Source organism: Callospermophilus lateralis, chromosome 14, assembly GCF_048772815.1.
Source record: "Callospermophilus lateralis isolate mCalLat2 chromosome 14, mCalLat2.hap1, whole genome shotgun sequence".
In the NCBI taxonomy this organism is placed as follows: domain Eukaryota; kingdom Metazoa; phylum Chordata; class Mammalia; order Rodentia; family Sciuridae; genus Callospermophilus; species Callospermophilus lateralis.
In genome coordinates this window covers 49,414,510-49,438,084 of record NC_135318.1, presented here as the reverse complement: position 1 = coordinate 49,438,084, position 23,575 = coordinate 49,414,510, and the positions used below count along the sequence as shown (strand labels likewise).

Here is a 23,575-nt window from a genome sequence, read left to right as displayed (position 1 = left end):
TTCAGCTTCCTTTCACTTCAGTATGAGGGTATCCTTTTAGCAATTCTTACAGGGCTGGTCTGGTGATAACAAACTCCTTTAGTGTTTGCTTTTCTTAGATTGTGATAATCTCTCTCATTTTGAAGGGCAGTTTTGCTGAATATAGAATTTTTGGTTGAAAGGTCTTTTTTTATTTCAAAAAAAGGTATTTTTAAATTTTATTTTTATATATTTATTTTGCATATATAAATTCAGTGCCTTCTGGCCTCCAACGTTTTTATGAGAAATTGACTGATAATCTTACTGAAGATCTTATATACTATGAGTGGCTTCTCTTCCCCCTTTGGCCTTCTGGGAAGTTTGGTTTTATTGTGTATTGATGAGTCACTTTGAAACTCCTACTTGGAATTTATTTTAATTCTTGTATTTATAGTTTCATGTCTTTCATCAGGTTTGGGTATTATTTCTTTAGGTATTCTTTTTATGTGTTTCTCTTTTTTATCCTTGGATTCCTATAATGAGTTAGTTGGTCTGCATCAGTGTATCCCATAGATTGTTTTCTTTTCTTCATCTCCAACACTCACTGACTTATTGAGTTGTTTTCAGGTGTGCCGATTCTTTCTTCTGTTTGTTCAGAGCTGTTTATGAACCCTTCTAGTGGATTTTTTCATTTGTTGTTGTACTTTTTCACTCCATATTCCCCCCTCCCATTTTCTTTCTCCTTCTCTCTCATATACTGGGAACCTTTTTAAGAGCACTCTACCATTGACCTCAGTAATTGTTTATTTTTTGAAATAGTGTCTTACCCAAACTGCCTCAAACCTGTGATCCTCCTGCCTCACCCTTGCAGATTGCTGCAATTAGAGGCATATGCTGCTGTGCCTAGCTTAGATTTTCTTTAAAATTTATGTAAGCAGGATGGGGTTGTGCCTCAGTGGCAGAGAGCTTGCCTCTCACATGTGAGGCACTGGGTTCGATCCTCCGCACCACATAAAAATAAATAAAGAAAATAAAGATATTCTGTTCATGTATAACTAAAAAATATTTAAAAAAAATTTTTTTTGTACGTTATTGATGATTTTACTTTGTTTTCTGTCTTTGTCCTTCTCTTTGCTCTGTGAACATTGTTAACATAGGTGACTTTAAAAACACCTATGTTTAAGGTACTAAGTCCATCAGATGTGCTCTCTTACATACTTACTTATCCGTCTCCTCTCCCTCCCCCTTTTGTGATACTGAAGATGGAAGCCAGGGTTGCTTTTCCAATGAGCCACGCCCACAGTTATTTTTATTTTTAAAATTTTGAGTCAGGTTTCAGAAAGTTGCTGAGGTTGGCCTTGATCTTTTGGTCTTCCTATCCTTAGCTCCTGAATAACAGGGATTACAGGTGTGAACTACCTGGCCAGCTCTCAGATACATTTTCTGTTTATTCATTTTGTTCCTCAAGTGGATAATATTTTGCTTTTTTTTTTCCCCCTTGTGATTTTTTTTTTTTTTTTTTCAGGGAGCAGGGGCATAGTTCAGTTAAAAACTGGCCATTTGAACTTTGCAATGTTTTAAGTGTTGAAATCAAATTTTCTTTCTATTTCAGGTCTTGGTCTTTTTAATTGATATAGTGGTTTACTTTGTTAATAGATCAGACTATTATGAAAGCTTATGATATGTTCAGATCTTTTCTAAGCCTATATCTCTCCCTGGGCATACACATTAGCCCAGTGTATATAGTTGTTTTTTAATATCCTCCAAATAAGTTTCAGCTCCTTTAAATCTTGTGATATTAACTTCACTTTAAAAAAAAAAAAAAAAAAAACAGTTGTAGCCATCTTATGTATCTGTACTTCACCAAATAGAGATATTTGGAGGACTGTTCCTTATTTCTCACTCTGGCTCCAGCAAGGTCATCAGAAAACACTGTTGATGTCCAAACAGTTCCCTGCCCTTAGGGAGCAATGGATAGCATTTATGTCACTGAAGGTGGAGATTGACAGCAATTTAGCAACCAAACCTTTACAGGAATTTAACAACCAAACTTTTCTCTGATAGTGTAAGAGTTCAGATTAGAGTCCTTGAAAAAATGCCTTAGACAGTTTATGCTGTTAGATTTATTGTCTAGATGGAGAGGTGGATTCCTGGCATTTTGTGTTCTGCCATCTCCCTGTGTCCTTTTCTTCTCAATAACTAATAGAGGACGATTTGTGAACCAGCTTCATCCTTCCATCTTTACTAGGATTAGAGGCATGCTATTTTTTTTTTTGTACTTTGTGAATTTTCATTTATAATATAGCCATCTAAAAGGGCCTAATATTTTTTTTCCTCAGAGAATTTCATAATTTTCTTTCAAGGAACTTGTCACTTAACCAGTAAAATTTGATTATCAAAATTAAGGCTCTTAAGGAATTCTCATTTTTTTAGTAATTAAATTTGAAGAAAATCAGATATGTGCTGCAGAAGTGAGTACAGAAATCTATATTCTATATTTTATCACAGTAGAAAACGTGTATCATAATTGCTTATTGGCAAAACCAAGTATGAACTATTGTCTAATTCTAATGTTAATCAGAATGATGTTAAAATCACATTCTTAGATAAAGCTTATAAAAGTGGTGAACTTAATTGATATTTTACTTCTTGAAATCAAACAGTATTTATAGTTTGAAATTACCATCATTATTCCCCTTCTCTTCCTCCTCTTTTCTTTTCCTCTCCTCTTCACAGTGCTGAAGATGAAACCTAAGGCCTTGTGCATCCTATTGAAGTACTCTACTACTGACCTACATCCCATGTCACTTTTTTTTTTTAATGGATAAATATAAGTGTTGAAGTAAATGGTATTAAATAGTGTAGTTCAAAAGAAGTCTCATCAACATAGAATTTCTCCAATATTATTTTCTTACTCTAATTTCACCTTCTCCTTCAGAATTAGACAATACATATTGACTGTGTGATAGTGAAGGCAGAATTTATGTGGTTTACATCCATGAAATATAAAAATCAATGTTTAAGATTCAAAATCTAAAATTTTGTACAGTTTCTTTGTGTGTGTGTGTGTGTTGCTATGCTATGGTTCAAACACGAGACTTGACACATGGTAGATGAGTGTTCTACCACCAAAATACATATCCATTCCTTGTATAAACATTCTGTGTATTGAAAATAATAGGAAACCTCATCTTTTTACTTTTGAGAGCCCTTAAATTAGTAATTACTGGTCCAGTCTTACATTTCTTATTTTTTGATTTAGCAGTTAGCAGTTTTATAGTTGAAAAATATTCCATTAGTCATATCTTTTTATTGGGGGTGGGGGGAACCCAGGATTGAACTCAGCATTCCACCACTGAGCCACATCCCCAGCCCTATTTTGTTTTGTTTTTAAATACTTTTTTAGTTGTAGATGGACACAATATTTTTATTTATTTATTTTGATGTGGTGCTGAGGATTGAACCCAGGGCCTCACTCATTTGAGGCAAGCGCTGTACCACTGAGCTACAACCCCAGCCCTCCAGCCCTATTTTGTATTTGATTTAGAGACAGGGTGTCACTGAGCTGCTTTGCACCTCGCTTTTGCTGAGGCTGGCTTTGAACTCATGAACCTCCTGCCTCAGCCTTCCAAGCTGCTGTGATTACAGGTGTGCACCACCAAGTCTGGCTAATCATACCTTAAAAAAATTTTAAGTTGTAGGTGGACACAATGCCTTTATTTTATTTACTTATTTGTTTTGTGGTGCTGATGATTGAACCCCGTGCCTCACACATGCTAGGCAAGTGAGCTATAACCCTAGCCCAATAGTTATATCTTTACAAATATATTTTTTCTCATACTTGGTATTTCTGCTTATTAAAATGAAAGTCTTTCTCTTTGTCTTTTTTTTTTTTTTTTAATTGTAGAGTGTTAAGAGGGTTTCTACTGTGTACTTTAGTAAAAGTTATATAGATACTTTTTAAACGGTTAATATGAGCGAAAAAGTATATCTGAAATGTTTTACTTGTGTTCTCTCTGAATTGCAGTTTATTTTTAATTGCCTACATTTTAAATATATATGTATATATTTTTTAGTTATAGGTGGGCACAATACCTTTATTTTATCTATTTATTTAAAAAATTTTATTGACTCTTTAGTTATATTGCCTACATTTTAATTTTGTATTTAATTTGCTTTTATATTAATGATGTATCTACATTTCAGTGGCATCTTCTTTATACTTGGATTTTGAACTAATTATGGGCTTCTCTGTTGTGATTAGAAAATTAAGCTTATGATTTATTTGGCTAAAATTTGCTTTAAAATAAAATTTGTGTCAAATTTTATTTTTACTGTTTTTCACTGCTATTTATTGTATTTGGTAATTACTATTTTAAGAGATTTAAATCAGATTTTATTTTCATTATGTTTTACACTGCCATTTATGATATTTGGTAATTATTATTTTACCAACTTAAAAATAGTGGTTCATTAACTAATATCTTGAAATTTCAAGCTGTGTTACCTTTTTCATCTCAAGTGATTTATATAGGGCAATTATTTTTAACTCTTGTCTGTATTTCTGTTTTGTAGTTGAAACATTGTAGTCGCTATATACATGACTTGTTTCCTTCACTCATCAAGAATTTGGATCCTGTACCACTTAGACACCTCCTTAATCTGGTTTCAGCTCTTGAGCCAAGTGTTCACACTGAACAGGTAATACATTCAGGACATAATAGTGATCTGATTCCCCTGGAAACCCACCCCTCCCCAATATAAAATGACAACTTATTTTGTGATTCAGGTATTTTACTTGTCACTTATTTATTTTGACCTTTCAGTTAGACAAAAATGTTTTACATTTGCTACAATGTTTCATAAAGGCTCCAAATTAATCTCTCTCTCTTTTTAGACACTGTACTTGGCATCCATGTTAATTAAAGCATTGTGGAATAATGCACTAGCAGCTAAGGCTCAACTGTCTAAACAGAGTTCTTTTGCATCTTTATTAAACACTAATATTCCTATTGGAAATAAGAAAGGTTAGTAAAGCATATGGTATTTTAAATTTACTTGTACAAAGTTAATGAAATTTGAAGTGTTTTCTGCTATTGGTTGAGCATCCTTAATCTGAAAATCTGAAATTTGAAATGTTCCAAATTCCAAAACTTTTTGAACATTGACATTATGGCTCACTTGGAAAATTACACAACTTGCATCATGTGAGAGGTCACAGCCAAAACATAAACATACTAAAAGTATTGAAAAATCTTCTTCAGGTTATGTGTATAAACCTAAAGATGGAAGTGGTGTAAAAGGCATATATGAAATAAAAAATGGATTTTGTGTTTAGATTTTGGTCTCATCATCAAAATATGTCATTATGTATGTGCAGATATTAAAAAAATATGAATATATCTGAAATCTGAAACACTTTTGGTCTCGAGCATTTCAGATAAAGGTTACTTGATCTATGTTCACAATTCAGTTTTAATTACAAGATAAGTTTGGGAATGGGAAGTATACTCTATATGAAAGGATTAATAAATTGTCTTTGGTTCCTGTTTTTGGTTTATCAAGTATAGTAAGTTTTGGTAGGTATGGATATTTCTCATCTTTAATATTGTTTCCTTTAAAAAATAAAACAAATTTGATTTAGAAATAATTTTAGGAGTAGAACATAATAGTTTTCTTCTTATGTTCCCCACTTGAATATTCTTCTGCTGCGTCAGGTGCTTTATACGTATCTTTCACATATGTAACTCTTAAGGACTTCCTAAGATTTTACGTATTTACACCCAATTTTTCCCCCTGACATTATATACTACTCTTTTCTTAGGCTTTCCTGTGTAGGTACCCACAATAGCTATTCCAGGTTTCCCTGTTTGTATTTTGATTGTGTAATATGAACAACTGATAAGCTGTCCCCCAAAAGCTCAGTCACTTAGAATGTTTTCCTCCTTTCCCCTTCCCATTTTTCCTTCAGAGGAAGAAGAGCTCAGAAGAGCAGCTCCATCACCTTGTAAGTTGAGCCTTAGAAATGCATGACAATATGACTTACAGTTTTGTTTTAGTGGTCTTTTGGAGTTAATTGATTTTATATAGCAACATCATTAATAAAGTTTATTTTGAGTAGACATGAATCTTAGTAATCCATCTTCAGTCCTTCCCCCTTTTTATTTTGGGCAGTGTTGGGGTTTGAACAAATGGCCTCTCACATGCTCTACCACTGAACTGTACCCCTGTCTTCCATCTTACCTGTTTTGATTCAAACCATTAGTATCTTTTAATTGAAATTGTGTATATCCACTTTTATTTTTTGGTACTGGGCATTGGACCCAGGGACACTTTACCACTGAGCTCTAACCCCAGTCCTTTTCGTTTTTATTTTGAGGCAGGGTCTTGTTAAGATGCTGAGGCTAGCCTTGAATTTGCCATTGTTCTGCTTCAGCCTCCTGAGTTGCTGGGATTACAGTTGTGTGCCACCATTTTGGCACTGTGCATCTACCTTTAGAAGTAATTGCCAAATGTGAACAAATTTAGAGATTGTATTTTTGGCTACTTAGCATAAAGCTTTGGTAAATAACTCAAAGAATCAATTTCTTCTGTTAGGTCTATGCTAGTACAAATTAGAACTAAAAATAAAAAAATCTACTTTCCAGGGTCACCTGCGGCAAGTCCTCAAAGCAGTGATAACAGTGATACACATCAAAGTGGAGGAAGTGACATTGAAATGGATGAGCAACTTATTAATAGAACTAAACATGTGCAACAGAGACTTTCAGACACGGAGGTATGAAATTATTTTTTTCCTATTTTGAATGATTTTTGTTTCTGCCTTGTTTATCATTTGAACTGGGAATATAAATGTAACCCGTGTTGAGTCTTCTCCTTTTAGTATTTTTGACCTCTTTTTTAAAAATTCTATTTTGTATAGTTCAAAAGAATATGGCAAGACTGTGGCCATCTTTTATAAAAACACAGTGTTTCCATATTAGTTACTTTTTTCCTACTAGTTTGACTATTTAAATCTATTTGTTTCTAAATACAGGAATCCATGCAGGGAAGTTCTGATGAGACTGCCAACAGTGGTGAAGATGGAAGCAGTGGTCCTGGTAGCAGTAGTGGGCATAGTGATGGATCTAGCAATGAGGTCAATTCTAGCCATGCAAGCCAGTCAGCTGGGAGCCCTGGAAGTGAGGTGCAGTCAGAAGACATTGCAGATATGGAAGCCCTGAAAGAAGAAGAAGATGAGGATCATGGTCATAATCCTCCCAAAGCCAGTTGTACAGATCTTCGGAGTAGAAAGTTAGAAAGTCAAGCAGGCATGTGCTTGGGGGATTCCCAAGGCCCATCTGAAAGAAATGGAACAAGCAATGGAACAGGAAAGGACCTGGTTTTTAACACTGAGTCGTTGCCATCTGTAGATAATCGAATACGAATGCTGGATGCTTGTTCTCACTCTGAAGACCCAGAACATGATATTTCAGGGGAAATAAATGCTGCTCATATAGCACAAGGTTCTCAGGAGTCTTGTATCACACGAACTGGAGATTTCCTTGGGGAGAGTATTGGAAATGAATTATTTAATTGCCGTCAATTTATTGGTCCGCAGCATCACCACCACCACCACCACCACCACCACCACCACCACCATGATGGGTAAGCCTGCTTAAAAATAACTATTCAGCTTGCATTTCTTTTACGGAAGTATTTTAGCTACATTTATTCAGTTAAAATTTATTCTAGATTATTGCTTTAAATAATATGGTGCAAACTGTAAATGCTAGTCAAATTAAATTTATAGTATGCACATTTAAAAAAGCAAATGAAGCAATATGATTAATTTTCATTATATATTTAAGTGAGTTTTCTCTAAAATATCATTTCCAAATTAATGAGTATGAAAATTAAGATACTTTGCATTTTTCAATAAGAATTCTTAAATACTTAGTGTATATTTTGTAATTTTTATTCACCTCTGTTTAGCCACTTTTTCATGTGTGTAGTGACCATAAATGTCTAGTGGATATCATATTGGAGAGCACAGATTTAGACTTTTAGCACTTGTGTCGCCTGAAAGCAGATTTCAGATTGCTCATGCAGTGGATCTGATTTCAGATTGCTCATGCAGTAGCTCAGTAGTAGGGCACTTGCCTTGCATGCATGATGCTGTGGGTTTAACCCCAGCATTGCCCCCAGAAAAACCCATCAAGGAAAAAAAAACCCCACAAGATTACTTTTGGAAACTGCTTCTAAACTGTGATGATGAAAAGGGAAATTAAATGCTTTTCCTAATTAAATACTAATTATGATAAGCTGTAGTATAATTTTTTTGGTTATCTGTGAATTATACCCATAGTATTTAATAATGATTCTTACTAGTGATATTGAGCCAAATATTTAATTTTTCTTTAATTTTCTCACCTATAAAATAGGAAAAATAGTAATAGTACCTCTGTCATGGGCTTATTGTGAGAATTTGTGGACTAATGTGATTGTCACAAAATAAGTGCTCAGTTAAGTATTAGCTGCTATTTATTATTGTCATTAAAAAGAGTAGATTTTTTTTTTTTTTTTGTACTGGGGATTGAACCCAAGAGCACTTAACCACTGAGCCACATCTCTAGCCCCACCCCCCTGCCCCTTTTTGAATATTTTTGTACTTGTAGATGGACATAATACCTTTATTTGTTCATTCTCCCAGGATTGAACCCAATGTCTCATGCAAGCTAGTAAAGCACTCTACCCCTGAGCCACCCCCCACCCCCAGCCCACTACAGCCCTACAGTTTTATTTTGAGACAGGGTCTTTTTGAGTTGCTGAAGCTGGTCTTAACTTGTAATCTTCCTGCCTCACTCTCTTCAGTTGCTGAGCTTATAGGCATGTACCACCGTGCCTAGGCAAAGAGTAGTATTTTGAGTTGATGATGAAACATGAATATGTGATTTGTCAGAATGAGTTTTCTTAGCCATGACATTTTGCTAGATCTTCCAGAATTCAACTGAGTTGTTTGAGTGCACTATATATTTGTACTTAACTACTTTGTTTCCTTTTTCTGTTACTAACATATCTAAATTGAGGGCAGTGTTTCTTAGTCTTGACACAGTTGATATTTTGGGCCATATAATTTTTTTTTTTTAAGTTTTTTTGCTGTAGTTGCACACAATACCTTTATTTTACTTATTTTTTATGTGGTACTGAGGATCCAACCCAGTGTGTTGCATGTGCTAGGCAAGCACTCTGCCACTCAACCCCAACCCCTGGGCCATATAATTTTTTGGTTTGAATTCTCAGCAATGTGAATTCTGTCTTGTGCATTGAAGAACATTGAACTGTTTACATAGCTCCTATCTCTAGAAGTCAGTCGTATATGTAATAGTAATAATAATAATTATAAATACTCTTGTTTAGAATAACAAAAATGTCTCTAGATATTGCCAGATGGCCCTGCTGGAAGGCAGAATCACCTAGTTGAGATTCTTTGTTTTAATGTCTCATATTAAGGGTGTGTGCATTCAAAATTGTTCCTAGCACTATTCATGATGAAAACAGAATAGTTCATTGTAAAGCTGAGATGCAGTATGTTCTGTTTAATATGTTGCATATCTGTCTTGTCACCCATCCTAACAATGAGTTAAAAAGAAGTCAACCCCACAAGATATAATGACTTAATTTTTTAAGCTCTTTCTTTCTATTTGCCAGGTGTCTGATACTACTTGTGTGTCTCTAAATTAACCCTGCACTTTTCTTCTTGTTAGTTTTTCATCTTTTTGTTTTTACATTCTTTTCAGTATTCATTACAATGTTTTAGAAGTGAGTGCTTATGTATCTTTGTTGTGCATGCTGGCCTGGTAAATAGGTTTTGGGATATATATTACAATATACATTGATGAATTGTGTTTCTGCTAAAAATCTCCCAATTAATTTAATTTTGGTAGTGTTGGGGATTGGACCCAGGGCTTTGTGAATGCTAAGGATGCACTCTTTTATCCACATCTCCAGTACTCCAGTTAATCTTATCTCTGTGTAGATTGCAGCCATAAATTGAAATATTTCCCTGGTAGTTATCCCATTTGATTCTGAAGATGTATGAACAAATGTAAAAAAAATTTAAGGTTTCACTTTGTGACTTTATGAAATAATACATAACTGGGAGTATTATTGATATTGCCAAAATGAATTCTCTCTTAAGTTGTTCTAGCAAGGTATAAGTATTCATTTGTACATATTTTAAAGTATGATATGTCCACATTGTTAAATCACAAATAATAGTTCTAACATTGGGGTCTGTAGTTTTTATAAAGCCCATTAACATTCCATATTGTTTTTGTTTGTTTGTTTGTTTGTTTTTTAAAGAAGCCTTCAGATCCTGGCACTACAAAATAGTAACAACAGCAACAAAAACCAGTTTTGTTTTGTTTCTGATTGTGTTGTAATTTGTGTGAACTGTTTTAAGAGAGGCGTTGTGTTTTTTTTTTAATGATTCACAAATTATGTTTAATTTCTTAAGTACTAACTGTGCTTTTCTTTGTGTTATAGGCATATGGTTGATGATATGCTAAGTGCAGATGACGTCAGTTGCAGCAGCTCGCAGGTCAGTGCAAAATCAGAAAAAAATATGGCTGATTTTGATGGTGAAGAATCTGGATGTGAAGAGGAACTAGTTCAGATTAATTCGCATGCAGAACTAACATCTCATCTCCAACAACATCTTCCCAATTTAGCATCTATTTACCATGAACATCTTAGTCAAGGTAAGGTTCTGTAGTAAGTAAAGTAAATTACTTTCTTCAAAGCAGAAATAATTTATATTGTTAAAAGAAATCAACAGTTAATGTTATGATACTTAAGTTTTTTTGCTGAAACAATTTTGTATGATAATTATCTTTCCAAAGGAGTGATATCAGTTTAAATACTCCATTGTTAATATCAATAAAGACTTCATTTCTGTCAAGTTCAGCTGGAAAAGGCTATGCTTATTAAGAATGTTTAAGGAAATTACAGATTTATATTTTAGAAAATAGATGGCTGTATGGATTTTATTTTTCAAAATCATAGGAGCCGGCTGCAGTGGTACATGCCTGTAATCCCAGCTCCTGGGAAGGCTTAGACAAGAGGATGGCGAGTTCAAAGCCAGCCTCAGCAACAGCAAGACACTAAGCAACTCAATGAAACCCTGTCTCTACATAAAAATACAAAATAGGGCTGGGTATGTGGCTCGGTGGTTGAGTGCCCCTGCGTTCAATCCACAGCACCCCCACCACACTCTCCTCCCCCCACTTAAAAAAAGGAACTGAAAGTAATCGGAGCTGGGAATGGTGGTGCATGCCTGTAATTTCAGTGACTCTGGAGGTGGAGGCAGGAGGATTGCAAGTTTTAAGCCAGCCTCAGCAATTTAGCAAGGCCCTATACAACTCAGCAAGACCCTTTCTCTAAATAAAATATAAAAAGGGATTGGGATGTGCCTTAGAGATGAAGTGCTCCTTGTTTCAATCCCTAGTACTAAAAAGCAAAAAAAAAAAAAAAAAAAGGTGTGCACGTGTGCATATACACACTTGTACCCCCACAAAAAAGAAGAAAAAAATAATAGGATATTACAGCAATTCTGTATTATATGCTTTCATTTATATGAAATATGTATAATGGGCACATCTCTGTAGAGAAAGTATTTTAGTTGTTTGTGGATTGAGAGGTTTGGCAGGGTTGGGGGGATAAGGAAGGGTAACTGCTAAAGAGCAAGTCATTTCTTTCTTTTTAAAAATTTATTTAATTTTAATTCTTTTTAGTTATACATGACAGTAGAATGTATTTTGACATACATACATAGAGTATAACTTCTCATTCTTTGGATTGTACATGATGTGGATTTACATTGGTCTTATATTCATATATGAACATAAGAAACTAATGTCTGATTCATTCTACTGTCTTTCCAGTTCCCATTTTCCTTCCCTTTTTTTCATTTCCCTTTGTTTGTTCTAAAGAACTTCTGTTCTTCCAATGCATTTCTTCTTACTGTGGTGATGAAAATGTTTGAGAAATGATCGTACTAATTATTCTAGATTGATCTAAAGAAAGTAATATAACATGACCAGATCTGGAGGATAGAAGAGATTAAAGAGTAGAACATTGCAGTCCTGACATTTACGAGATTGAAGCGGGAAGATCACTTCAGACCAGGGGTTTAAAGCCAGCCTCAGCAACATAGTAATGAATATACAGGCACATATACATAGCCACCCAAACCCAACAATCCTATTGCTTAGTTAGCATAACATCAGCACATGACTAGGCTATGAAATAGGATTTGATATGATTTTGTATTTTTGCTAAAAGACCACATCAAAATTAACACAATTCATTAATCTTGGTAATAACTTACTGATTTCAAATATTCCTTGGTAGTTGTCTTGACTTTTATTGTTACTGTGGTTGTTTTGGAGTAAATAGGTTAAGATTGAGGTCATCAGATTGAATTTGAAGCCATATTTTAAAATCCTCACCATTTTCTTTTTCTATGTTTTTTTTAATTTAGACAATATTTTGCATTCCTTTTTTCATGAAGTTGACCAGAATGAGTATATGTGTTAATCCACTTAGAACCCACCTTGTTTTGCAAAATTTTAGCACTATAAAGAATCTTCAACACATTTAGACAAATAATCAAATTTAAACATGGATGCCAGCTGCAATGCCATATACTTACAGTTCCAACTATTTGGAAGGCTGAAGCAGGAGGATTGTTTGAACCCAGGTGTTGTAGGCCAGCCTGGACAACATAGTGAGATGCTTTAAACATAATAATAATAAAACATGGGCAGAAGATACTTCAAAAAGAATATACTTGAAAATGGTTAGTAAATGACAGGCACCGTCCCCACTGTAATTCCAGGATTACATGCCTGTAATCCTAGCAGGATTTTTTTTTTTGGAGAGAGAAGTTTTTAATACTTTTTTTTTTTTTTTTAAGTTTTCAGTGGACACAACATCTTTATTTTATTTTTTTAATGTGGTGTTGAGGATTGAACCCAGCGCCCCGCGCATGCCAGGCAAGCTCGCTACCGCTTGAGCCACATCCCCAGCCCATCCTAGCAGCTTTTGAGGCTGAGACAGGATTGTGAGTTCAAAGCCAGCCTCAGCAATTTAGTTAAGGCCCTAAGGAATTCAAAGAGATTTTGTCTGTAAATAAAGTTATAAAAGAGGCTGGGGATGTGCTTGGTGGTTAATTCCCTCTGGTTTTGATCCCTGGTACTTAAAGAAACGACAACAACAAACCCAAAAAGAAAAGATTAGTACGTACTACTACTTCTTTTTTTTGGCAGTGCTGTGGAATCAAACTGAGGGCCTCACATATTCTAGACAAGTGCTGTAGCACTGAGCCACATCCCCCACAAAAATAACTATTTTATTAATGGCTCATCATATGGAAAATATAAGTTAAAATCACAGTGATATACTACTACACATCTATTGGAATGGATAAATTTAAGGACTGAAGATATCAAGACTGACATTAAGAATGTGAAATGAAAGTCTTTTACATTGTTCTTGAAGCATATAAAATATAGTCACTTAACTGGTGTATCATTGTCATGTCCCCTCTACCCTGTGTGCCCCCAGCCTATTTTATAGTCCCGGGGATAGATCAGCTTCTTACAAAATTAAATATATACCTACCACATAACCCAGCTGTTCCTGCCCTAGGTTTTTTATCCAAAAGAGATGAAAGAATATCTATAAAAAGATTTATTGTAAAGGAGTGATCATACCTGCTTCATTCATAAGAACCTAACTAGAATCAACTTTATGTGGTTGCTCGACATCATTAGGGTTTTTTTTTGTTTGTTTTTTCCCCAAAGGACACATATCTTTGTTTATTTTTATGTGGTGCTTCAGATTGAACCAGGGTCTCACACCTCTGAGGCAAATATTGTACCACTGAGCTACAGCTACAGCCCCCAACACCATTAGTTGTTTAAAAAAAATAAAATAAAATAAAAAACACTATGGCAAACGAAGCTAGCAACAAGAGTCGATACTATTTATCACTGTATATCACATATGTGTACTTATAGAGGTACTTCTAGGCCAGTCAAAAGTAATTTGTAATGACAGAAGATTGCTCGGTGACTGCCTAGGATTTGGTGGGTAATGTCTGATTGTAAAGGATCATGAGGGAACTTTCTGGGGTGATAGAAATATTCTTGGCCTTGATTATTTATGCTTTTAAACAATGTTTAATTAAGTGGTGCTACGGATGAACCCAGAGCCTTAGGCAACCTGAATAATATACACTCTATCACTGAACGACACCCCTACCACATATTCCATCTTTAATAAAAGTAATTTCAAATGGTAAGTAATAGCCCTCCTCCAAAAGACAAGACTGGAAGAAATATTTAGTAATTATGCATCTAATAATGTGTTTGTATCTAGAATATATAATAACTTTTATAACTGTAATAAGACAACTGATTTAAATATTGGGGAAGGATTTATTTTACCCAAATAGGAATGGGAGTGGGTAATAAGCATGAAAAGATACTCAATGTCATTAGTTATTAGGGAATTACAAATTAAAAACCACAATTTCACACCTAATCAAATGGTTGAAAATACAGCTGGCCTTAACCATAGTCTTAGAATGAAGAGAAACATGAACTGGGTACCCTCCTATGCCATTAGTAGGCATGTAAAATGGCATAACAGTTTAGCAATTTCTTAAAATAATATGCATGCATATACCAAGATGCAGCAGTTCCAGTTATAGGTAGCTGAGAGAAAGCATATGTCTATCCAAAAATTGTTACATAGATGTTTATGGTAGCGTTATTCATTATAATGGCAAAAACCATTATGTAAATGTCCTCTAACTGGTGAATGCATTCATTTTTTAAAAAATATTTTTTTTGTAGTTGTAGATGGACATAGTATCTTTATGTATTTTTATGTGGTGCTGAGGATGGAACTCATGGCCTCACAGGTGTGAGGCAAATGCTCTACCACTGAGCCACAATCCCAGCCCCTGCATACATATTTCTATAAAACAATATATTACTTCCTAATTATAAGAGACATACTACTGATAAATGTGTGTTAACATGGATGATTCTCAAGAACATGTTACTAGTAGAAGCCACATATAAGATCACATGTTATATGATTCCTTTTACATGAAATTTCTAGAAAAGGCTATTTACGGGGATTCTGAAACAATTTAGGACTGGGAAGTGATATCAGGGATTAACTAGGAACTGGGGAACTTTCTGGAGTGTTGGCAAGTGTTCTAAAACATGATTGTGCTGATAGTCACACCTTTCTCAAATTAAGAAAACCATTATACATGTACAATTTAATAGGTAAATTTCAGCAAAACAAAACACAAAAGTGTTTTTGGTTAATATAACAGAACAAGTAATTATTTAGCCTAGCGTTCAAAAATTCTGAACTATTATTATAGAACTTCTAATTTAATTGAATGTTTTGGGATAGTCTTTTTTGATAAAAATAATTTGCCCTTTTTCCCTTTTGAATCATAGAAATTATAAGAGAATATTATAATTTTAATTATATTTTAATAATAAGAAGGTCATATAGAGGAATGCCCATTGGTTATCTCATCTTCTTTATACTTGAGTTTCAAGTATTTATAAATAGATAACCTTGATACATGACAAACACTTGTCATATTTATTAGAAATAATAGAGGGTTGGAGTTGTGGCTCCTTGAACACTTTACTTGCCTATCATGTGTGAGGCACTGGTTTCAATTCTTAGCATCGATTATAAATAAATGAATAAAAGAAAGGTCCATCAACAACTTAAAAAGTATTTTAAAAAAAGAAATAATAGAATGGAAAGGGAGTAGTTTCTTTAGCCTTAACTCTAAACATTTGTTGCCATTCATAAGTAATTATACTAGTGTACTTTTACTTTGTGATCTAAGAAGAGCTTTATTTTTATACTTTTCTTTGGGTTTTTAACTTTATGAATGAATGCTTTAATTGCCAATTTTAATTAGTTGTATTTGTCTATAGTGTGCTCTTTTTTGACCCTTCAGGACCTGCAGTTCATAAACATCAATTCAACAGTAATGCTGTGACAGACATTAATTTGGATAATGTTTGCAAGAAAGGAAATACTTTGTTGTGGGATATAGTCCAAGATGATGATGCAGTAAGTTATTTACTAAAACCAAAAGAGTACATAATTACAGCAACATGTAATCAGGATAAATAATAACTTTATGCATGTACTTTTTTTGTAGATTAATCTTTCTGAAGGATTAATAAATGAAGCAGAGAAACTTCTCTGTTCCTTAGTATGTTGGTTTACGGATAGACAGATTCGGATGAGATTCATTGAAGGTTGCCTTGAAAATTTAGGAAACAACAGGTAAAGAGGAATTAAAATCTTTAAATTTTTTTTGGACTTTATTGATGAGGTATGGTCTTTTCATAGTTTTTGATGTACTATATCTAAGTTTTAATTATTATGATTTTCATCTTAGGAGTAAGGATTTTTCCCTTAAGGGAAATTTTATTTTTATATATACGTTGTGTGTGTGTGTGTATTTTTTTTGTACACTTTTCAGCATTCTTGGTTAGATCATCTACGACAGAAACAAAGTTATTCTTTTCTTGATTTTGGGAACTCAATGATGATTACTTTGTTTTAAAATTGCAGTTATTTTTTTTTTTAACTGTTTCCTATTGTATAAAAGGAACCTACAAGAGAAATTAGACTTGGGCTAAAATGTGCACATTTTATATGTAGTGTTGCTTGTCCATGTGAGTGCATCTCTTTTGTTTCAATTTCTTTTTTTTTTTCTTTTTATTTTATTTACATGTTGATAGACCTCTGTTTTGTTCATTTATTTATATGAAGTGCTGAGAATTGAACCCACTGCCTCACATATGCTAGGCAGTTAGTTATACCACTGAGCCACAGCTCTAGCCCTTTTGTCTCAATTTCTATAGTGTGTAAAAGCATTAGGTTAGCAACTCAACCAGTAAAGTACATTTAATATATATAGTTCACAGATATCACTCATACCTCAATAAAATGGTTTAAAAAGTACAAAATAGGCCAGGTATGGTGGTACATGCCTGTAATCCCAGCGATTGTGAGGCTGGGGCAGGAAGATCACAAGTTTAAAGCCAGTTTCAGCAGTTTAGTGAGGCCCTAAGGAACTTGGTGAAAACCACTTTCAAAACAAAAAATATGAAAAAGCGCTGGGGATGTGGCTCAGTAGTTCAGCACCCCTGTGTTCAATCTTCTTCACTGCTCCAACCCTCCCAAATACAAAATGGGAGCTATGAATGTAGCTCAGTGGTAGAGTATTTGTCTATGCATGATGCCCTGGGTTTAATCCCTAGTACTGCAAAAAACAAAAACGGGGGAAAAAAGCAACCATCCCCCACAAAAAGAAAATAATACATGCAAACAATACATACAATAATGGGTCAATATTCAGAAAACATAAGAAACTACAAAAAATGCCAATAAATGAATATATAAAAATAAAAAGCTATTGAAAAGTAGGCCGGGGCCTGGGGTTGTCCTCAATGGTAGAGCACTTGCCTAGCATGTGTGAGGCACTGGGTTTGATTCTCAGCATCACACATAAACAAATGAAATAAAGGCCTCTTGAAAACTAAAAAAAATATGTACATTAAAAAAGAAAAAAAGTAGGCGAGGCGCAGTGGTGTACGCCTGTAATCCCAGTGGCTTGGGAGGCTGAGGCAGGAGGACTGTGAGTTCAGTGCCAGCCTCGGCAACAGCAAGGTGCTAAGCAACTCAGTGAGACCCTGTCTCTAAATAAAATACAAAATGGGGCCGGGATATGGCTCAGTGTCCCTTAGTTCAATCCCTAGTACCCACTCCCCGCCCCAAAAGGGTAGGCAGTAAACTGTATGCATATAGGCATTTTTCAAAAGAAGACCTGTAGATGGACAACAGGTATATGAAAAAATGCCCAACATCCCTAATGAAAAGGGAAATGCCAGTCAAAACCAGAGTGAGATATCACCTTACTCTTGTAAGTTTGGCTGTTACCCAAAAGACTGAATGGTAACAAGCACTGGCAAGGATATAAAGGAAAGGAAGCCCTTCAGTGTTGGTGGGGATGCACCCATAAGATTGAACAATTCCACTCCTGTGTATGTATCCAAAGGAAATTTAAATCTATATCAAAGATATCTGCACTTCCATGCTTATTGCAGCTCTATTCACAATAACTAAAAAATTGCAAAAGTGTCCACTAGTGAATGAATTGATGAAGAAAATGTGACTACTCAGTCATAAAAAAGAATGAAATCGTGTCATGTTTGACAACATGAATGGAACTGATGATTATTATGTTAATTGAAATAGGCCAGGCACAGAAAGATAAGAACTTCACGATGTCACTCATATTTGGATCTAAAAGTTGATCTTACGGAAGTCAAGAATAGAATAGTGTTTATAAGATAGTAGAATAGTGTTTACTGTGGAGAAAGCAGAGGGAAAGGAGTGATGGGGAAGGGCACATCAGTGAGTACTAAATTACAGTTAGATCTGATTAAGAAGTTCTGGTGTGCTATTGTACAGTAGGGTTTCTTTGGGTAATAAGAATGAACTATACATTTCAAAACCTACATAAAAGTATATTAACCTGATTTAAACATTATACAATGTCATATTACTGTATTAACATTTAGACTATTTTTAAATTTTGTTCTCATGGACGCTCAAATGATCACAAGTTTCTTGACGAATCTGTGCTTTTCCATTGATATAGTGTCAAATTTGCTTTGATTTTCACTGTTTTGAAGATGTTCCATTCTCTGATGTAGTGAAAACATGGTTTGTGTATGTATGTTGACAGTTCAGTTATAAATACATTGTTCTCATCTCACATATGCCTGCTGTGAATGTCCAATTTTATTAAATATCTCAGTTCTGCAAAGTATTATTTTTCTCTTATCCAATTAGGAAAAATACATGTTTTCTCCTTGTGATTCTTCAAATGGCATAGTGTAAATGAGAGTAGAAAAATTGCTGGTTCATTCAGGTATAAGAAGCACCTAATAGAATTCTGGTATTGGATCATTTATCTTCTTTGGTGTGTGGGGTTGTGTATGTGTGTTTGTGTGTATATGTATATAGCAAATCCAGATAGTCCACAAAAAAACTTAAGAATATATATTGCTGTACTGTTTAACTGAATATTCTTTGTATAGATATCCAAATGCCAAAAACCAGTAGAGTGAATAATTGGGGTTTTTATTACTGAGCTTTACCCTCAAACTTTGTTATTTGTGAAATGGGGTCTTGCTGAGTAAGGTTATCATGGCTGGCTGAGAACCTGAGATCCTCCTATCTTAGACTCTTGATTCACTGGGTTACAGGCATGCCATTCTTTTAAAAGAATATTTTTAATGGCTGGGTGTTATACCATCATTTACATAGATTTTATAACAATTAATTGAAAATGTTGAATGTTTTATAAGCCTTTTTGAAAGCACCAGTTTTAAAAAATAATATAGTATTAATTTACACTCATGTGTTTTTATACCATGACCCAGCAATTCCACTTCTAAGTATGTACCTAATAGATTTATCCAGATGGTCCACAAAATACTCAACAATGTGCATTGCAATACTAATTTAAATAATTGAATATTCTTTGTATAGCTGTCCAAATGCCAAAACTCAGTAGAGTGTATAAATGGGGATTGTTCATAGAATGAAATGCTATGTAGTAATCGCAGTCAATGAACTATAGCTGCTTGGAACAGTGTGGACAAATCTCATATGCATAATGTTGTGAAAAAGGCTAGATATGAAAGAGTATTTGTATTCAATTTAGTTTAAAAACAGGTAAAAACTTTTACTGTCTTTGGGCTTATAATCATAAAGGGGGTACAATGGAGGCTTCTGAAGGGTGATATTGATATTGCACAGCTATATTTACATCAGAATTTTGAGTTGTGCACTTAATTCTGTACACATTTTTGCGTATGTACTTTATTTTAATAAGTAGAAAAAGTGAAAGATGAAATGTCCAGCTATGTAGAGTCCTGTTTTCATGGATTACAATGATGATATAAACATATCCTTACATATTCATATTTTAAAAAGAAAAACAGGGCAAGAATGTAATATCCAAATTATTCCCCCCTCCCCCCCGGGAGGATTATGATATTTTTTCTTCTTTATGTCTTTCTGTGTTCCATTTTCTCCAGTGAACACGTACTGGTTTTTTGTTTGTTTGTTTAATTGTTATTTTATTTTTATATTTTTATGTGGTACTGAGATTTAAACCAAGTACCTCACATGTGCTGGGCAAGCACTCTACCACTGAGCCACAATCCCAGCCTAACATGTACTTATTTTATGAGTAAGGAAGCTTAACATATTCAAAAGGAAAAATCTGTGTATAAAATGGAAAAATTGTCAATCTGGAATTTCTTTCTTTCTTTCTTTCTTTTTTAAATCATTACTTTCTCCCCCCTCAAATTGAAAACAAAATATTATTCATTTGAGGCAACCCCTATACCATAATTATGATTATCTAATGGTTTATTGAATATGTAGTAAGCATATATCTACTTGTAGATATATGTGTCTTGAAACTTTACTCAGTTGGTTACTATATTGTGCTATCCTTACTTTCAATAGCATTAGTCATATGTGACAGTATTTTGTGGTATTTTCAGCCTGTAAAATATGCACCATGTCCAGTGAATAACAGCTAAAATTAGTGAAGTTTTTATGTAAACATCAATCTGAATTTCCATATGAATCTGTAATTCTTAGTGGGAGTGATTGTTTTTCCTCAGGCAATGTCTGGAAGCACTTTTGGTAGTCACTTGTAAGTGGGGTTAGGATTATTATTTCAGGTCAATAATGCTGTATACATACTGCAGTACAGACCAGTTTTCCAGAGCAAAAAGTTCCCAGCCCTAAACCATCACTAGTGTTAGAATTAAGAAACCATATTCTAAACACAAGATTAATTTCTCCAAACCTAGCCTTCTGTTTTATTATCATAGTAAGAGAATATGTAGCATAGAGTGCTGCTATTAATGAATAAGAAACAAATCGGCCACTGGGATTTCAGGTAATCTACCGTAATCCTGACATGTGACCAAAATATTCTTTCCAGTTCTTTACTTGGTATGATTGGTACACCTACCAGCATTTTTTCCCCTTCCCATCAAACTCAGAGGTAAGCACTCTACCACTGCATTACACCTCCAGCCTGCTTTGTTTTTCTGTAGTCATAGTCCAATTTATACAGTGAACTCTGGTATTTTTTTTTTTTTATGGTAACATATTGTTTCTTGTGAAATACAGAGATCTAAAAGGAAAATTAAGAGTCTTCCATAAATCACCCATTATTCTACCATTTCTACAGGCCCATTGTAAATGCTTTTCTAAAATACACCTACATGCCTGGCATTGTGGTCCATGCGTGTAAAGATCTCAAGTTTGAGGCCATACTCAGCAACTTAGTGAGACCCTGTCTCAAATTAAAAAATAAAAAGGGCTGGTGATGTAGCTTGGTGGAAAAACAGTCCTGAGTCAGTCTATAAGATGGGTGTGGTGTGGTGTAGGCCTGTAATCGTAGGGATTCCTGAAACAGGCAGGAGGATTACAAGTTTGAAACAAGCCTGGTCAGGTTAGTGTGACCCTGTCTTGAAGTAAAAATAAGAGCTCAGTAATAAAATTCCCTTGGGTTCAATCTCCAGTCTTGGGAAAGGAGGGTCTGTAACTATGTGTGGACCTATATCTTGTGCACATTTAGCCTCAGGCACATTGTTTTGTAAGGCAAAGAATAAGATTTCAGCAGTGCAGAAGTTTAAAGTTATGCACAGAAACATAGTAGACAGGAATTTAGAATAGTTTCATATATTAAGAGCATGAGGCAGATAGCAGCTCCCATAATGAAAATTCTGTTACTTTTCAGCTTAGTGTTTATTATCAAGAATGAGTAAGACTACTTCCCAGTGAGTTGAGTTGAAGTCAGCTTTGGAGCCATCCCTGAAATTCTCTGTCCTCCTAGGAACTGAGATGAGATTTTTCTGGGATTTATCCTTTGAGTTCCTTTTTTACTTTTCTTGAGCTATTTGTAGATACTTTATCCATTTGTTCAAATTTCTTACCTATGTGTACAAGTCATTTCTTAAGTTAAATCATTGCATGTGTCAGGGATTCTGTTTACTTAAATAAAGGTTCAGATAATTTAGAAATGGATGGCACTATTTTTGTTTTTGAATTTACTTTTTGGTACTGGATATTGAACCCCTGGGTGTTCCACCCCTGCGTTTCCTCCTCGTCCCTAAGTTCTTTGATGGTTCATTATTTAAGCAGATATATAGTCAGTATGTACTATTAGCAAGATTTTTAATTGATAAAATAAGGGTTTGCTCTTGTAGAGCACTTTTTGGTGGTCAACGTTGAATAAAAAATACTCATTAGATAATGGTAAATGAAAGAAGTAATCATGGTGAGATGATGAACAGTGGAAGGGTTTCACTTAATACAGAGTTGTTCTTATGTGAGTGATGGGAAGGAGTCATGCAGCTATTTAGACAAAAATCTTTCCAAGTAAACACATTAGCAAAGGCCTTACAGCAGAAACACGCTTCTCTGTGTTGAATGGGTAGCAAAGACAAAGATTGGGAGGAAGTTAAGTTAGACTGATGGGAGGAATGGAGGCAGTTCATACAAAGGTTTATATTCCAATTTAAGTATTTTGGATTTTATATTCAGTAACAATATGTTTTTATTTTCTCATTTTTCTCCTACTAAGAATTTATTCACTGCTTCCCTGCCATCACAGAAACACAATTCTTTTTTTAAAAAAATATATGTATTTTTTAGTTGTTGACAGACCTTTATTTTTTATTTACATGTTTATATGCGATGCTGAGAATCGAACCCAACGAGTTACACATGCTAAGCAAGCCTTCCACCACTAAGCCAAAACCCCAGCCCGCACAATTCTACATTGTAAGCGTGTGTATGTATACACATACATACATGCATAAACTCACACACATACATTTATACAAATATGCTGTTTTTGGTCACATTGTGTGAAAATTGGGGGGGAAATGGTAACAATAACTTGTTAAAGAATATTTTCATGGAAATAACATACCTTTAAATGTTTTTCATTTGTGTTTTTACCCACACATTTATGGTGTGTTTTCTTTTAAATGTCTTGGATTAGAATATTAAAACTTGGGTTTCTTGCCCTAACATGTATTAAATGAATTTATACTTTAGAAAGAATATATTTTGTTTATAGGGAATATATTGGATGTAAAATTCACTTAATTCTTTTACATTTAAGAGTTTCACTGAATTTCTGGTAAAAAGAAAAAAAAAACTAATCACTCATAGTTAACCTTAATTTTATTCTATGAATATGTTTTTGTTGTTTTCAGATCAGTAGTAATTTCACTTCGTCTTCTTCCAAAACTGTTTGGTACTTTTCAGCAGTTTGGGAGCAGTTATGATACACACTGGATTACAATGTAAGTAAATAAAAGAATAGTATTTCAAATTTCGTTTTTCAAAATTCTACTTATCCGTTATGATTTGGAATAACTTACTGATTTTATACTAGGAAAAT

General features: G+C 34.2%; 1 protein-coding gene across 3 annotated transcripts in view; it reads left to right on the top strand.

The window, feature by feature from the left end:
- The window catches only part of Usp34 (ubiquitin specific peptidase 34), a 224,002-nt gene that overhangs the window by 81,975 nt on the left and 118,452 nt on the right, over positions 1-23,575 (top strand). For 2 of the 3 annotated variants that reach the window (XM_076832908.2, XM_076832907.2), the window contains exons 11-18: positions 4,534-4,659; positions 4,856-4,985; positions 6,606-6,736; positions 6,995-7,605; positions 10,486-10,700; positions 16,007-16,122; positions 16,214-16,341; positions 23,388-23,477. In XM_076832908.2, the coding sequence (XP_076689023.2) occupies positions 4,534-4,659; positions 4,856-4,985; positions 6,606-6,736; positions 6,995-7,605; positions 10,486-10,700; positions 16,007-16,122; positions 16,214-16,341; positions 23,388-23,477 (1,547 nt within the window). Of the gene's footprint in view, positions 1-4,533; positions 4,660-4,855; positions 4,986-5,929; positions 5,966-6,605; positions 6,737-6,994; positions 7,606-10,485; positions 10,701-16,006; positions 16,123-16,213; positions 16,342-23,387; positions 23,478-23,575 lie in introns of all 3 variants that reach the window. The other variant, XM_076832909.2, reaches the window with a different exon arrangement.